The sequence below is a fragment of the Lynx rufus genome, unplaced genomic scaffold, assembly GCF_022079265.1.
Source record: "Lynx rufus isolate CCGP_SWC_20201006 ecotype Redwood Valley unplaced genomic scaffold, mLynRuf1.p SCAF_12, whole genome shotgun sequence".
NCBI classification, from domain to species: domain Eukaryota; kingdom Metazoa; phylum Chordata; class Mammalia; order Carnivora; family Felidae; genus Lynx; species Lynx rufus.
This window is the reverse complement of record NW_025814826.1, coordinates 13713783-13730777: the sequence shown is the minus strand read 5'-3', so window position 1 is coordinate 13730777 and position 16995 is coordinate 13713783. Positions and strand designations below refer to the sequence as shown.

Genomic DNA, 16995 nt, shown 5'->3' with positions numbered 1-16995 from the left:
ATGTGTTAAAGCATTTTGGCTTAGAGAGAAGGTTCAGAATATAATTTAGGAGTCTGATTTAAGACGAACGCTGTAAGACAAGGCATTTCAAACAGAAGGAATCTTCCTACTCTATGATAATAAAGACTAAAAAGGTTTAGAAGAGACATCAAAAAGTGAATATGAAAGCATACAATACATTCCAATTAAGTAAAAAAGATGACGAACATTTAAATGGGCCATTTATTTACCTCTTCTACATTGGAAGCAGTTTTAGCAGAAGTTTCCATGAAGATAAGTCCATGTTCTCGTGCAAAAGCTTCACCTTCTTCTTTTTTTACTTCTCTTCTAGATTCTAAATCACTAAATATAAGGAAATAAAAGGCCACATTATTAACCAACACAGTATAAACAGAGGCATTGGTGGAAAGGGCACCATGAGATTCAAAGTTGTGCCATTTTTTCAATTAATTTTTACCACATAACCATCAACTGCATTATTCTAGGTCTTATGAAGGTCAAAACAGTTATAGCATAGTGCTCAGTTTCAAAGAACAAACAATCCAACAGGAGAAAGATTCTGAGTCAGACTTCTAGAACGTTAAAAGTGAGGGAAACCTACTTGGAGCATCTACCCAACACTCTGCTTTCGAGTATAGTGGGTTCCCAAAGAAGGCAACAGTTTTATTCAAAATAAAACTTTGAATTACACTAGTCTCATCTTTCAGTCAGACTGAGTTTCTATGAATGTGATTAAAAAACAAATCGCACAGTTTTCAGAAGCTCTAGGAAATTGCTCAATAAAATCCAAAGCACTAAGGAAACACTAACTAGATTATTAATCTCACTTGGTTTAACTCCTAATAAAATCGTTAGCAGAGATATAGAGAAAGAAACGAAAGTCTAGGCCAGGAGTTTTGGGGGAAAGCATGGGATTCATTTTTATCCTACAGGAACCGTTCTGGTAAGGTGGGGGGAAGAGTAGCAGTCTTTCGAGTGTGTTTTACTGTAAAAAGTTCTAAGCTTTAGTATAAAATGTTTTCCTATTGCAAAAGATTTTAAGCACGCAGAAAAGGACGAAGAACAGACTCCTCAGACTTCCACCTAGCCCTGACATATTAGTTTGACATTTGTATTAAATTTCTTTCCTGATGAGAAATAAAATCGAGTTACAGTTGGTTCACCTCCTGTGTGCCTGTCTGTTCTTGATCTCATTCTTTTCCCTCTTACGTCTAAGGTAACCACTTGTCTGTATTTGGTGCTTTCACTCTCATGCGGGTCTTTTATATGTATACTTACGTTTACAGCCATACAATAAAGGGGGTTTTTTGCACATTAAAAAAAATTCAGGTATAGCTATCATTCTACAACTTGTTAATTTTGGTCAACATGATGTTTTTCAATTATCAACACAATATATGTAGATCTAGTTTCTTAATGTTTTACTGCTGTATCATAGTCCATTGAATGAATGCAACATTTTTTTTTTAAATATTTGTGTGTGTGTGTGAGAAAGAGAGAAAGAGAGAGAGAGAGAGAGAGGAGGGGGAGGGGCAGAGAGGCAGACACAGAATATGAAGCAGGCTCCAGGCTCTGAGCTGTCAGCACAGAGCCCGACGTGGGGCTCAAACTCACAAACGGTGAGATCGTGACCTGAGCCGAAGTTGGACGCCGAACCAATTGAGCCACCCAGGCGCCCCAACACAATTTGTTTTTTAATTTTCCATTTGACAAAGTAATTTCTAATTTTTCATTATTATAAACAATGCTGCGATAAAAAATTTTCACACATGTTGGTGTACACGTGCCAGAACTTTTCAAAGGTAGTGTTTTTCAAACTGGGCCATGACTCAGTGAAATAGTAAGGAATAAAAGAAAGTATCAGAGTGCATCACCCACTGTCTCATGGAATTTGTTTTTACGTAAGTACACACATACTAGGGCATGATATAAAATGCATTTATTTTAAATCAAAAAGCTCAAAAGCCATTGTACTTGAATATATACTTAGTATAAAGTTGCTTCCCAAAACAGTTGTATAATTTATACTCTCAGCAGCAGTGTTTGAAAGTTCCCACTGTATCACAATCCTCATCAACACGTGATAAATTCACACCCCTTTAGATCTGGCACTCCAAAGAATGTGACCGGTATCGCACATCTATGTTAATTTTCCTTTAGTTCAGCATTAGTTTCATAAATGCCTAGTATCATCATTATTAAATTAGAAATACAGAAACATCCAAGAAAAGGAAATCATTTCATTTGACAAATATTTACTGAATGTCTTTTATAAGCCAGGAATTTTACTAAGTGTGCTTGGGATGTACTAATGAACAAGTCAGACAAAAAAGGGCACATTCTGGGTAGAGGACGGACTAGACTACTGAATAAAGAATATAGTGTGACCGAGTGGTCAATGCAGAAGAGCAGAGTAAGCAGAGTGAGGAGAGCCAGGGAGAGGCGGAAGGTTACTCTAGAAAGTAGGGCAGTCATCCCCAAATCGACTTACTTCTAATTTCTTTCTTCTTAGTCCTGGTTTTCTACTCCACAGTGACCTTTGTCACACATATGCATAACCATGCTCCAGCTGCAACTTTGCGCCCTACTTTCCTTCACCTGTCCCTGTTGCCTGTGTCATGACCTCTTTTCCATAAACACAATTTTTAGTGACGAATTAATAATATGCATCACAATTCACTTAACCATTTTTACTAATGGATGAGGAGAGTGACACGGAATGAACTTGGTACTGTGTGAAGTGTTTTACATGGATTATCTCATTTAATTCACTTGACAGATGAGGAAACAGAGGAACAAAGAGGTGAAATAAAGCATCCAAGTTCACATTCTCGGAAGAGCTGGTAGAGTGATTCCATCCAGACTACTATTATATAAGGATTACTATTCCTGATAAAAACTGACTGGAGAACTTTTTGTCAAATATGGAAAAATACAAAGAAAAAAATTACCCATAATTTCACTTTCCACAGGTAATGAACACCTTGGTGAACATAATTCTAGATTACTCCTTTATTATTGTCTATTTCTTCCCATTGGAACATGCTCATACCCACTGTTGTATTTTGCCTTTTTCTTCATTTCCTGTATATTGTGGATCACTTTCCCATATTATTTTGCAGTCTTTCACAGCACTATTTTTACTGAGTGCACAGTAAAGAACGTTAGTATTTTATGCAGATTTACATTACACAAATTAGAGATGAAACAAAGATGTTTCCTCTATCTAATGTTAAAGTAATATCACTGTTTCACCTTTACAAAGTTCACCAAGAACTGGATACCTTTCAAGCTGGCTGACCAGAATAAGCTGTCAATTATGTTTACAAAGTTGTTACTCAGGACATCATCAGTCACCACTGTTTATGTAATTGAACCTTCTGAGTGATTCTGTAACTATCACAGTTGTTACACGTTTAAAGTAATTTACAATTCATAAAATGTCATCTAAGCATTCGGTGGTGCAAGTCTCAAAAAAATACTCCTGAAAATCTGAAATGTTAGAAAGTTTGATATAGAATATTACAAAGGGAACCACAAGGATATGTCATAGTACTGTTCATTTAGATGCCATGCTATGAGATATTAGTGGTAAGATGAGAACAAAAAAGGAAGGCAAACTAAGTTTACAAATATTATAGCACAGGCAACTATCCAACTATAATCTGAGGGCTTCCTGTGTGCCAAGCCCTTTCCTACATTTGGGGACAGACCACTCAGCAAAACAGACAAAAATCTAAAAACCCCTGGCCTCATGGAGCTTACGTTCTAGTAGGAATAAAAAATGGGGGGAAAACACTAGCAACAGTGATGTCGAAACATGTTCCTGGAAATCAGCCTCCTCTTCTATCGTTCTTAAGGGAGTATTAGCTTTGAATTACACGAAATCTTCAAGAAAATACCTTTCCCCTCAAGTACCTTAATCCCATTTTAAGCATAAGCCATATTTAAATAATACCTTATTTTGGGATAAAATTACGGTTTTCCACTCCCGCTATCTCTGATTATGTCTGCATTTGCAAATGTTATCTTAGCAAAGAGGATTAAAGACATGCACGTTTGAGAGAGTGTTAAAAATAAAAAAATAAATAAGTGGCAATTTAGGATGCATGATCTTTTGGGGCACCTGGCTGTATGAGTCAGTAGAGCATCTGACTCTTGATCTCAGGGTCATGCTTTCGAGCCCCACGCTGGGCATGAAGCCTACTTAAAAAAAAAAAAAAAAAAGGAAACATAAAAGAAGGCACAACCTTTCTTTTATCACACCCTTCTTTACTTGTTTCCTCAGTTTTCCAGGTATAAAAATCATATCGTTGTCTTTGACTTTCATTCCCAATAATCCCATTTAAATGGTTTCCATTACTTAACTATCCTTCCTTCCTAAGGCATTCATAACCCATACCCCCTTTTTCTTTAGGGCTTGTATTATAACCCTTGACTACCAAGAATTTTTCATCTTTGTAGGCTCTGCTTCCTATTTCTTGTGTAACCAGTTTAAAATGCCATAGTAAGAAAAATCTGTGTCATCTGTCACTCTGACTAGGCCACTGCCCTTCTCAAATCCCTTCACTGGCTCCCTACTGCTTAATTCATCTAATTCAAAAATTGCCTACTCCCTGTTCCCATGTCTACCCCAATTCACCTCATCTAATAATAATTACCTCATTTATCTCTGTTCATTCCTATTCACTCTTTGCATGTCATACATTCTTTGTTCCTTTCTCCTAGTTTCTTCCTTAAAATGTCTTTCCACAGCTACTATGCTTAAATTATAAGGGCCACCCATCTCTACTCATTAGAAACACCTCTTGTATATACTATGCTTTTCCTTTTCACTTAGACTATAAGCTCCTCATGGGCAGGAACAAAATTTAAGCCATCAGTAAGTGGCCACCCACCATGTTTGAGACACAAGGAAAACACTGGTGAGATTACAAGTATGAAAATTCTCTTTATTCTCCAAAATTCTTCTCTTATTATTTCATACCTCACCACTGAATGGTAGTAAGAATACTTCCATACTACAAAGACTAAAGTTTCCCTACAAAAGCCTTAATCTTAAAAGGTTTAGTGAAATAATTTAAATGAAGAATAACCACGAAAGGCCTTGGGCAAAGGCCAAGATGATAGACACTTCTAGTCACAAAGAAGTAACAATTGGCCTTTTATAATTGAAATATTACTTAAGTAAATATTTTCTCTTGACAGCAAACCTTGATTTCTATTAAAATAACTTTTTCTAAAATGAAATCTATACAATACAATGCTATTTGCTATCTTACTGGTTTGTTTCTACAACTTTATTGTAGTATAACTGACACAGAAGAAACCGCACATTTAGTATAAAATGGTGAGTTTGACAGGTTGACATGTTTACCGTGAAGCCATTCACGTCTCCTCCTTTTCCTCACACCCCACTATAATCCATCCTTTCTTTCCACTTTACCCTAGGCAACTTATGATCTGCTTTCTGCATTTTCTAGTATTTTATATATGTCTTCACTACTATAATTTATATAATTACACATCTTCATTTTTGTCTGGGTTTTTTCACTCAGCATAATTATTATTATTTTTTAATGTTGATTTATTTTTGAGAGAGAGAGAGAGAGAGAGAGAGAGAGAGAGAGAGAGAGAAACAGTGTGAGCAGGGGAGGGACACAGAGAAAGAGGGAGAGACAGAATTTGAAGCAGCCTCCAGGCTCTGAGCTGTCAGCACAGAGACCAACACAGGGCTTGGACTCAGGAACCGCGAGATCATGACCTGAGCCCAAGCTGGATGCTTAACTGACTGAGCCCCCCAGGCACCCCTCAGCATAATTATTTTGAAATTCATCCACTTTGCTGCATATATCAATGGCTCTTTCTTCTTTATTGTTGAGTGGTATTCCATTGTAGGACTGTATCACAATTTATCCATTCACTTATTATTGGAAGTGTGGGTTGTTTCCACTTATGAGCTATTATAAACCAACCTGCTAGAGTATTTGTGTGTAATTCTTTGTGCGGCCCTATGAAAACATGTTTACATTGAGTAAATACCTAGGAACGGAATGCCTAGGTGTTTTATCGTATGCATGTTTAATTTCTAGAGAAACTACCAAACTGTTTTGCAACTGGCTGTATCATTTTACATTCCCATCTGCAATATGAGAGTTTCAGTTCCTCTACATCCTTGCCAATACCTGCTACGTTAATCTTGTTAATTTTAGCCATTGTAATGAGCGTGAAATGACTGAGGTTTTCTTTAATGTTTATTTATTTTTGAGAAAGAGTGAGAGACAGAGTGAGAGCAGGGGAGGGGCAGAGAGAGGGAGACACAGAATCTGAAGCAGGCCAAGGCTGTGAACTGTCAGCACAGGGCCCGATGTGGGGCTCAAACTCACAAACTGTGAGATCGTGACCTGAGCCGAAGTTGGACGCTTAACCGACTGAGCCACCCAGGCATCCCGTCTCCCAGATTTTTAAAAAATGGTTACTTATTTTGCGCGCAAGAGAGAATGCACATGCATGAGCACCAGGAGGGGAGGGGCACAGAGAGGGAGAGAGAATCCCAAGCAGGATCTGCACTAACAGTGCAGAGCCCAGCATGGGGCTTGATCCCACCAACTGTGAGATCATGACCTGAGTCGAAATCAAGAGTCAGACTCAGCCACCCAGTTGCCCCCCACCTCCAGTTAATTTTTGTATATGGTGTGAGGTAAGCGTCAAGGTCCCCCCCATTCCCCTGCGGCTATCCAATTATTTCAGCACCATTTGATGCTTTCCCCCACTGAACTGTCTTGGCACTTTTGCAAAAAATTAATTGACCATATATGTATGAATCTACTTCTGGATTTCTCACTCTCTTCCACTGGTCTATGTCAATACCAGACTAAACTGATTGTAGTACTTTTATAATAAATCTTGAAATCAGTACAGTGCAACCCCCAACTCTGGCTATTCTACGATCTTTGCATTTTCATACACATTTTAAAATCAGCTTGCTAGTTTCCACCTTCTTAAAAAGCCTAAAGAATTTTGATTGTGGGGGGTGGGGAGCACCTGGGTGGCTCGGTCGGGTAAGCGTCCGACTTCAGCTCAGGTCATGATCTCACAGTTTGTGAGTTCGAGCCCCATGTCAGGCTCTGCACTGACATCTCAGAGCCTGGAGCCTGCTTCGGATTCTGTATCTTCCTCTCTCTCTGCTCTTCCCCTGCTCACATGCCGTCTCTCTCTCAAAGATAAATAAAGATGAAGAATTTTGACTGGGAACACAATGAATCTTTAGATCAATTTGGGAAGACCTGCCATCTTAAAAATGAGTTTTCCAATCAATAAGTACAGTGTTATCTCTCCATTTATTTAGGTTTTGTTTTTTTTGTTTGTTTTTGTGTTTGTTTTGATTAAAGGACTCTACATATAAGAAAGTAATCATCTAATATTGGAAATTTAGGAAGACCATGGTAACTAGCTTAGAGTTGGGGGGATCAAGTAGATGTGACGAAAATACTTTCTTAAGAATTGTTTAGGGATTATTTTTTATTGAGATATAATTGATACATAATACTGTGTAGGTTTAACCTGTACAATGTGCTAGTTTGATACATTTATATGACACAGTATGATTACCACCAAGGTGTTAGCCAACACCTCCATAATCTTAATTATCATTCCATTTTGTAGTGAGAACACCTTTGTACATATTATGCTTTTCCTCTGCATACTGGGACTATAAGGTCCTCAGAGGCAACAACCAAATTTAAGCCATCAGTAAGTTGCCACCTACCAGGTTTCAGACACAAGGAAAAACACTGATAAGATAGAAGTCTGAAAATTTAGAATACTAGTTTTATTTATTGCCACTGTAATTTTCTACTAAAATTAGTGAAGCCTTTCCCACACTCTGTAAGTTTAGAGAAACTATGGCCAAAAAAGTTTTCCCGTGTACTATTATTTTAAATGTAGAACACAAAGACGTTCGGTGCAAATAATGCTCCTTAGAGATATAAAATGAAATGAGATTAAAAAAACAACATTAGGATAACATGAATATAAAGCCTTAGAGGTAAGTTTAAAAGTACTAATGTGATATCTACTAAAGAGTATTAGAAGTGTTTCAGGGCTTTCATGAAAATACACCTGAATAATATATGTATTATATGAACTTTTAATGCACATTAAGTCATTAAAAAAAAGAAAAATATTTTTTCTTAACTCTGCACACATTGTTACTTCTACTGTGAAGTATTTAAAATAATTTGGATAACATTTAACAGTGATCTACAGTGTTTTATTTCAATTATGAATCAGATGAACTTCCTTCAGATTATTCTTTAAAGTTTACCTTCCAACCAAAACTATTTCTAATAATAATAATAACAATAATAATAATGACAATGATGATGATGTCCCACAAATCGTATCATCTGTATTTTAAAACTGAAAGAATCACCTTAGGATTTTCAAAATTTTGCAATTTAAGACACCAATAACATTTGGACAAACGTAGAAGATAAGCACTCTAACAGTTATCACACAAACTGCTATCCACAGTCTACATCATTAATGCAAAAAAGCTTTAGATAATCTTTTTACCTTTTATTTCCAATAAGCATAATGACCATGTTGGAATTGGAATGCTGGCGGGCATCTTCTAACCAGGTTGTTAAGTGGTTGAATGTATCTCTCCTAAAAATAAGAGAAAATTTGACCGCTATTTTCAAAGTGTTCTCCCTAGTAGTGTGCAATGAACAGCACACATTCCATTCAAGGTAACTACTTTTAGCCATATCCACTTACGTAATGAGAAACAAATCTCAAGTACAGTTATCTGGAAACGAAATGTAACCCCACTTTAGAAAACTCCATGTGTAAGTAATATTACCAAATTGATTAACTTAGGTGTTTATTTACATAAGAAAATAATTTAGTTGCAGATTTCTGTAGTAAATTTAAATTCAAGACACCTCAGTTTTAAGGTCAAAGGCAAAGCCATACTCTGATAACTGGCAAGTGTATTTACTTAGAGGAAGTCTCTGCACTGACCAAATGGATGGACACATCCCACGTTCTCACCTTGTAATATCATACACTAGCAAAGCGCCTGCCGCACCTCTGTAATATGACCGTGTGATGGAACGAAAGGACTCCTGCCCTGCCTGTGAGGAAAGAAAAGGTTGAGAGTTTTCTTTAATATACTGTCCTCTACGTTTTCTTTTCATTCATATACAGAATATGGGCAGGTAGGGAATGAGCCTGCAAAGGGAAAGAAAATCTAACTTCACCAGTCTTAGGAAAAAGTCACAAAATACTACCACTACTGCTCAAGTCAACCAGACACACATGCCCCCCCACCCCCCCACCGCCGCCCCCAACAAGACCTCTAAACCTTTTTTGGCAATCCCTGACAACCCAATTTACTGAATGGCTTCACAATACATGAATCATTATTAGAACACAGAATGGACTCCTAGCAACTAAGCTCTGAAGACAAATTTGAAAGGAAGCAAATAACCCAGAGCCTCACATTTGAATTCAATAACCCACTCCCTGGGGCAGCTGTTGACACTAGAATAAATAAAAGTCCATTGTAAATAAATGATGAATGACATCTTTACGCCCACCATCTGCTGGTGTAAAGGTTGTTGGAAGGCCAAGGATGCAGATTTTATCAGTTATATCATAAACTGCAGTGAGCTTTCAACAGTCATCAGATGGAATTCTTTGAGCAATCATTTTATTATGAAAAACAGAAAATGGTTCTGAATTTAATTTATATAATTTTTTTCTCCACACTTAATCAATTTCCTCTGTATTTGATATATAATGCTTGTCAAAAAGCAACAGGATGTAAAAGTCTTCTTTTATCCACTTGTGAAAACAGACTTCAGAGATTATGCAAAATTAGCTAATTTCTCTCTTTTCCGGGTGGCACTAAGGCTGGTGAGGGATATACGGATTGCCTCAGGGTTTAAAAGTGAGACAGGTCTTATCAAAAATACTCACACAGTCTTAATCACTTTTCTACCTTTAAGAAAAGATACGTATGTAAAGTAAGTAAACACAAAGCCAGTTTTCACAATGTTTTATATTTAAAATCTACTAACATGAAAAATATTCATGTTTGTATTCTGAGTTCTTACCTTCCAATCTAACTACTCAATCCTTCCAACCCTCAGAATTCACACAGCTCAAGTTCTGCCTTGTTCTAACACTCAACACCGTCATTCCTTGTCTTCTTGGCCCTCCCACTATACTCATCCCCTCCGGTGCTCCCCCGGAGACGGTGCACCCAGCGTCTAGAACCGGGTCTGGCACACAGGCATGCGGAGAAAGCCTCTCAAATGAAAGAATGAATCCTAACGTCTTAATCAAGTACACAAAATGGTCATTACTCCATTCCACCTAAATAAGAGGACACTGGTAAATCCTAACATGCTAACATTCAGTAAAAATAACTTCCCCTATGTGAAAACTAAAAATGAGACCTTCTCTTGGTAACTTGCAAACAATTCTGGCACTTTTAGAATAATGTCTTATGCTAAACTGAATACGGAGAACATAAAAGAACTGTACAAATAGCCAACTCAGTTCATATAGTTTGAGGTTAAAACATTAGATGATACTAGCTGGAAGCATGAAATTCATTAAAATTGTTTTTATGTAATTTATTGAGATGTATCTTTCCAAAGAAGTCCTTTCAAATCCAAGTTCAAAATGTAAGCATTGTGGGAATTTTTTTCAACTGCTTGTTAGTGTGGGAAAACTAAGGACTACATTTTTAAGAGAGTCATTCACTATGAATTATTTATATATACCAACACAGGAGTCTTGGTAAATAATACAAAAAAAAAAGATTTTTAGTAAAAGGGAAAACAGATTTTTAAAAAGAAAAACAAATCTATACACCGTTTCCATTCTTCCCGTATTGTTTTACCAAAAACAAATGTTCCAGTATGGAATTTTGTACACGATGCATCATTTTATACTGAATCCATTCAATCTGGTTTTGCCTACCGTTACAAATTAAACAGAAACTCGAGCAAATAAAAAGCCAAACATCCCCAGTGAGGACTATGAACATAACTATACATCTTAAAATCTAGATTACTTTATAACAAGCAAAGATCAGTATTCAGAATAGTTCTGAATTCTTGAGACCTGACTGGTAAGAAAGACATCCTACACACTGGTCTAGTGTGTTACTGGCATTGATGGCCTTGAAATAAATCTTGCCCAATAAAGTTTTTTTTTACTATGGCGTCCTTAACTATTCACAAAATGTTTTAACATTTAACAACTACCTGCATAAAGCTAGCCCAATGGTTAATTACCTTGAACATATTAAGGCAAAGTAATCTAGTTTTTAAAAAATACATTAAGAGGGGCACCTGGGTGGCTCAGCTGGGTAAGCATCTGACTCTTGATTTCGGCTCGGGTCGTGATGTCATGGTTCATGGGTTTGAGCCCCATACCGGGTCCTGCACCGACAGCGTGGAGCCTGTTTGGGATTTTCTCACTCCCTCTCTCTCTGCCCCTCCCCTGCTCACGTGTTCTCTCTCTCTCTCAGTAAATAAATTAACATTAAAAAAATAAAAATAAATAATTAATATAACCTGACCAAATGATGATCAACCTATAATGTTTCACACAAAAATGAATGTCAACTTAGGGAATATAGATGTTATTTTGATCCTCTTCAATATAAGGTGTTGGCCTCAAGAAATTTTAAAAGCTTGAAACTGAACAGCATTTAGCATTATTTGTAGAGGGACTCCTAATAGTAGCTGAAGGTTTTAAAAAAACAAAAAGCATTTAATGAAACTGGAAATTGGACGATTGGCTAAGTGAACAGCACCAAAAAAACCTGGTTAGAGCGGCCATAAGTTTATCAGCTCCCAATATAGCTGTTTGAGTTCTGTAAAAAATCAGCAAGATGCCCAGATATGCAAAAAAGAACCGAGCAAGCCAGCCTTGCCAGATAATGGGAGGTGCTCATTTTCAGTGATGCTTAGTACGAAACAGTCATAGGGCGTCTGTGAAAAAGAATCTTTACAGACCTTTGTTTTCCATGTGAGGATTGCTAAATCAAATAAACTTGATTCTTTAGCCCATTCATTCATTCATGTGTTAATTTTAAGTGCAGTCTCCCCGCAGTGTGGGGCTCAAACTCATGACCCCAAGATCAAGAGTTGCATGTTCTACCAACTGAACCAGCCAGGTGCCCATAGCCCATACCTTTAAAACTGACTTCGGTTGGCAGATAAATATCCCCCAAATTGGCTTCTCCATGTGCCTGTCTGTCGCTAACAATTTTTGTGGTAACCAGGCCGGGAACTTAACTCCTCCTCCTCTCTTGTTACCTCTAGAACATACAACTTTACACACATTAAGCTACCGCTCAAAAATTCCTAACCACCCTGAATTTAAGTCTTGATCTCTTGGGAATCTGATCTGTTTCTCTAGAATTGTATCTTCTTATTCGATAAAAGTCTTGTTCATACAGCCAACTTTTTTTTCCTACTGATACTCTGCCTATCTTCTGAACGTTCCTGCCTTTGTGCCTGTGTAACTCTGCCTGAAGAACTGCTTTCCTCCACCTCCCCAACTTCCATTTCCTCTGAGGACCAGTTCAAGCCCCCTGATTCTCTCACAAAGCTAGGAAGCTAGTCTACCAAAGCCCGTAGTTATCTAGTTCTCCTCACACACCCAAGAGCACGTCCATGTGATCATTTGGTTCTGGTGTTATTGATTATATAAAAGGCACACACTGTTCAAATGCTGGTCTTGTTTCCTCTTTAGTTCTCCTTGAGGGATAGCCTAACTCAGAACACTGAAGTATATATGGCAGGCTCTCAAATTATGTTACCTTGATTGATCCCAAAGGGCTGATAAGGTTGGAAAAATAAGATTTGTGACAATCAGTATTATAGTAATACCTCCGTTCCCTGTTAGTCATTTGTCTAACAATCCCAGCTATATAGAACCCAGCCAAGCACCAAAAAAGAAGAAAAAAAGGATTTCTAAGTAGCCAAGTTAAGTTGTCCAGGCCCAAGAATGAAATCTCAGGTACCTGACTAACAGACTCAACCTAAAAATCTAGACCTGTGATCAAGGAACTGCTCTCATTAAGGAAAAAGATTTTGAAATCTACATGCATGACCAGACTTCTGTTTTGGATGACAATAATATCAGTAAAAATCAAAGTGATTTTTAGGCTGCCTCAGTCGCCACAGCAAGGACACAGAAAAAGTCAACCTGCGCTATTTAAAGCTTTTTAAGGGAGTTTCCGACAGAAACCAAAGTAGATCATCTTGAGAAGAGAAACATGGTTGTGAATATCTATGTTAAATTCTTTTTAAAAAGTAAGAATATTTACTTAAAAAAAGAGAGAGGATTTCAGACTCTTTTAACACCGTCACTTAAGAGAAACTGGAGACCGCAGATGGGAGGTAAATAGGAGAGTAGAATGGATGTCTAAGGTATTTTCCTGCCCCTGTAGTTGTTCAAGAGAAGGTTGATGACAACTTCTGAAGGGGGCAAAAGCCTCCCCACTCCCGGGGCGGGTGGGATGGGAGCAGAGAGGAGGGGCAGAGGCAGGACTGTGTCCCAGTGCTTGGTTCTAGGCCCTTTGCCTGGTCCCACTGAGTTCTGGTCATCCATCCTTACCGCCGCACTGAGCTATAAAAAACACCCATTGTTTTTGGTAAGAAGTTGAGTTATAAATGGACACATTTTACAAAGGACCAAAAAATGCCTGTGAAGTGCTGAAAAGGTACTTTTTAGCATGCAGGCACATGACTTCGCACATTTACCAATAACACTAGTTCCAATGTATTGTTTGATGTATAAAATATCTGTAAACTTAAAGTATTTTGAGGGACGCTGAGAAGAAACCTAGACTTAAAACATTTACGCTACAAATTTGGGGGGAGAGAATTAAATTTTTTTGGATATACCAGAAAAGGTAAATGAATAAAGAAGATGTGGTATACATATACAATGGAATACTACTTAGTGATCAAAAAGAATGAAATCTTGCCATCTGCAAGATTTAGATTCCATCCAACATGGACAGAACTAGAGTGTATTATGCTAAGCGAAATAACTCAGAGAAAAACAGATATCATATAATTGCACTCACATGTGGAATTTAAGAAACAAAACAGATGACCATACGAGAAGGGAAGGAAAAATAAGATAAAAACAGAGAAGGAGGCAAACCATAAGAGACTCTTAAATGCAAAGAACAAACTGAGGGTTGCTGGAGGGGAGGTGGGGAGGGAGATGGGCTAAATGGGTGATGGGCATTGAGGGCACTTGTTGGGATGAGCACTGGGTGTTATATGGAAGTGATGAATCATTAAATTTTACTCCTGAACCAATACTACACTGCAGGTTAATTCGCCTGAATTTAAGATAAATACATTTAATTAAAAAATACACTACTTTGATACATTTTCCACCTATCAGACTGCAAAAAAGGACACCCAATATTCTGGCGGCTCACTGTTGACAAGGCTGTGGGAAAACAGCACTTGCTGTATCAGTGGACGCGCGGAGTGGAAGAATCATGGGTTAATCTCCAGCAAGACCGCCTATGCATTTATTTTGTGCCTAAACAATCCCACTTATAGGAACCTACCCCAAAGACATACTGGGTGAAATGCAAGTTAGAGGAAACAAAACAACTTCAGAAGGTCAATGGGGCTGGGGTGGGGACTGTTTTAGATTAAAAGAGTCACGATAATCAAATGCAAGGGAGATCTTGATTGAACCATGGAATGTTTTTAAGTGAAGGTACATTTTTTTTTTTTAATGTTTATTCATTTTTGAGAGACAGAAAGAGACAGAGCATGAGCGGGGAAGGGGCAGAGAGAGAGGGAGACGCAGAATCCGAAGCAGACTCCAGGCTCCGAGCTGTCAGCACAGAGCCCGACGCGGGGCTTGAACTCACGAACTGCGAGATCATGACCTGAGCCGAAGTCGGGCGCTGAACCGACTGAGCCACCCAGGAGCCCCTAAGTGAAAGTACATTTTGAGAACAACAGGAAATTTGAACACTGGGAATAGGAGACTGGTATAGAAGGCAATTTTAGTGTCTTCGTTAAATATCTGTGACGGGATAATGGTACTGCGTTTAGGGGGGAGCATATCCTTAGAGGATGTGTGCCGAGGTATGAAGGACGACGTCTGGAACTCTGAAATAGTTCAGAAGGGAACACGGTAAAAGGGACAAGGATGGAGGCCAGACTGCTATGAATGCACACGGTTTCACATTCTGCACTGTGGAAACATCTGACGTTTCGTAATTCAAAAAAATAAGAAATGAGAAATCCCTAAAACTTGAAAACAAACAAATGAACCTAACTATATCAAGTTGGTGGCACAACCGATTCAGATGAGAACTGTTCCAGGTTAGGTTAAAATAGTACTTTCATTTGATGCCTCCAGGGGTACATGTATGCTAAGGGAAAAAGAAATGCAATAAAATCTTAAACTATGAAAAGAAAAGAAAAGAAAAGAAAAGAAAAGAAAAGAAAAGAAAAGAAAAGGAAAGAAGGAAGGAAGGAAGGAAGAAAGAAGGAAAGAAAGAAAGAAAGAAAGAAAGAAAGAAAGAAAGAAAGAAAGAAAAAAAGAAAGAAAGAAAGAAAAAAATGTGACAAAAAACATAAAGAAGAGTAAGAACACAAAACAAAGTGGGTAAAAGCTGGATGAGGGTGTGAGAGCGAGAGTGGACTTCTTACGTCCTCCTTCCATCAGTCATGGAATAAGAACTGGCTACAATTTGTTTTCTTCTTTGATTTACCCTGACAGAGACTAAGAATATCACACAGTCGACTTCTGATAAAAGAAAAAAAAATCTGCACAGGGCCCAAGGAAAGTGCTTTAAGGGAGGGACTGTTACACTGTTACCACTGCTTCCAGCAAACCCTCCGGGGACTATCTGCTGGCAACTATACTTACTATTTTCAAAAAGGCAAAAAAAAAAAAAAAAAAAAAAAAAAAAAAAAAAGCAAAGACGGTGGATGTGGAAATTCTGGGAGAAAACTCCTTATTTTGTGTAAATGGAAATGGATATACAGTGGATGACAAACATCCTAAGATACTGAGTCACTGGGGAAAAAAAAAATCACTTCTTTAAGGCTGATGAAACAAATAATTACATTTGGCATATCTTTCCCTGAAGGCTCTAGGATGGTTTTGTAAATGTTCTGAGCCAGGAATAGACACGATCCTTGCTACTAAAAATGTAGTTTCCTATCCAAATGTATAAGCACGCTGCAAAACATTAACGATACGGAAACCATGTTCCATTCAGATATAAAACTAAGCGTGGAAAGAACCATAATGTGTGTAACAGAGCATCTATTAAAACAGTTTTGGAAGTTAGGTACGAAAGTAAGATGAAAACCTCTAAGGCAGAGATTCAAGAAGCAACTTTCAATAGTAGTAAGTTAACAAGAACTACCTTATGACCGAGCAATTGTACTACTAGGTATTTATCCAAAGGATACAAAAATGCTGTTTCAAAGGGGCACGTGCACCCCAATGTTTACAGCAGCACTATCGACAATAGCCAAAGCATGGAAAGAGCCCAAATGTCCATCGATGAATGGGTAAAGGAGATGTGGTGTGTGTGTGTGTGTGCACACACACACACACATACATACAATGGAATATTACTCACTGATCAAAAAGAATGAAATCTTGCCATTTGCAAAAATGTGGATGGAACTAGAGTGTATTATGCTAAGCGAAAAAGTCAGAGAAAGACAAGCATGACTTCACTCCTATGTGGAATTTAAGAAACAAAACACGAACATAAGGGAAGGGAAGCAAAAATAATACAAAAATAGAGCAGGAGACAAACCATAAATACTCTTAAATACAGAGAACAAACTGAGGGTTGCTGGCAGGGTGTTGGGTGGGGGGATGGGGTAAATAGGCGACGGGCATTAAGGAGGGCACTTGTAGGGATGAGCATTGGGTGTTACATAAGTGATGAATCAT

The 16995-nt window shown here is 37.9% G+C and overlaps 1 protein-coding gene across 1 annotated transcript in view; it reads right to left on the bottom strand.

Moving 5' to 3' along the window:
* The window catches only part of RAB2A (RAB2A, member RAS oncogene family), an 86719-nt gene that overhangs the window by 23988 nt on the left and 45736 nt on the right, over positions 1–16995 (bottom strand). Inside the window, exons 4-6 of the mRNA XM_047073972.1 lie at positions 9058–9140; positions 8578–8670; positions 231–342 (exon numbers count right to left, since the gene is read on the bottom strand). Of these exons, the coding sequence (XP_046929928.1) occupies positions 231–342; positions 8578–8670; positions 9058–9140 (288 nt within the window). The remainder of the gene's footprint in view (positions 1–230; positions 343–8577; positions 8671–9057; positions 9141–16995) is intronic.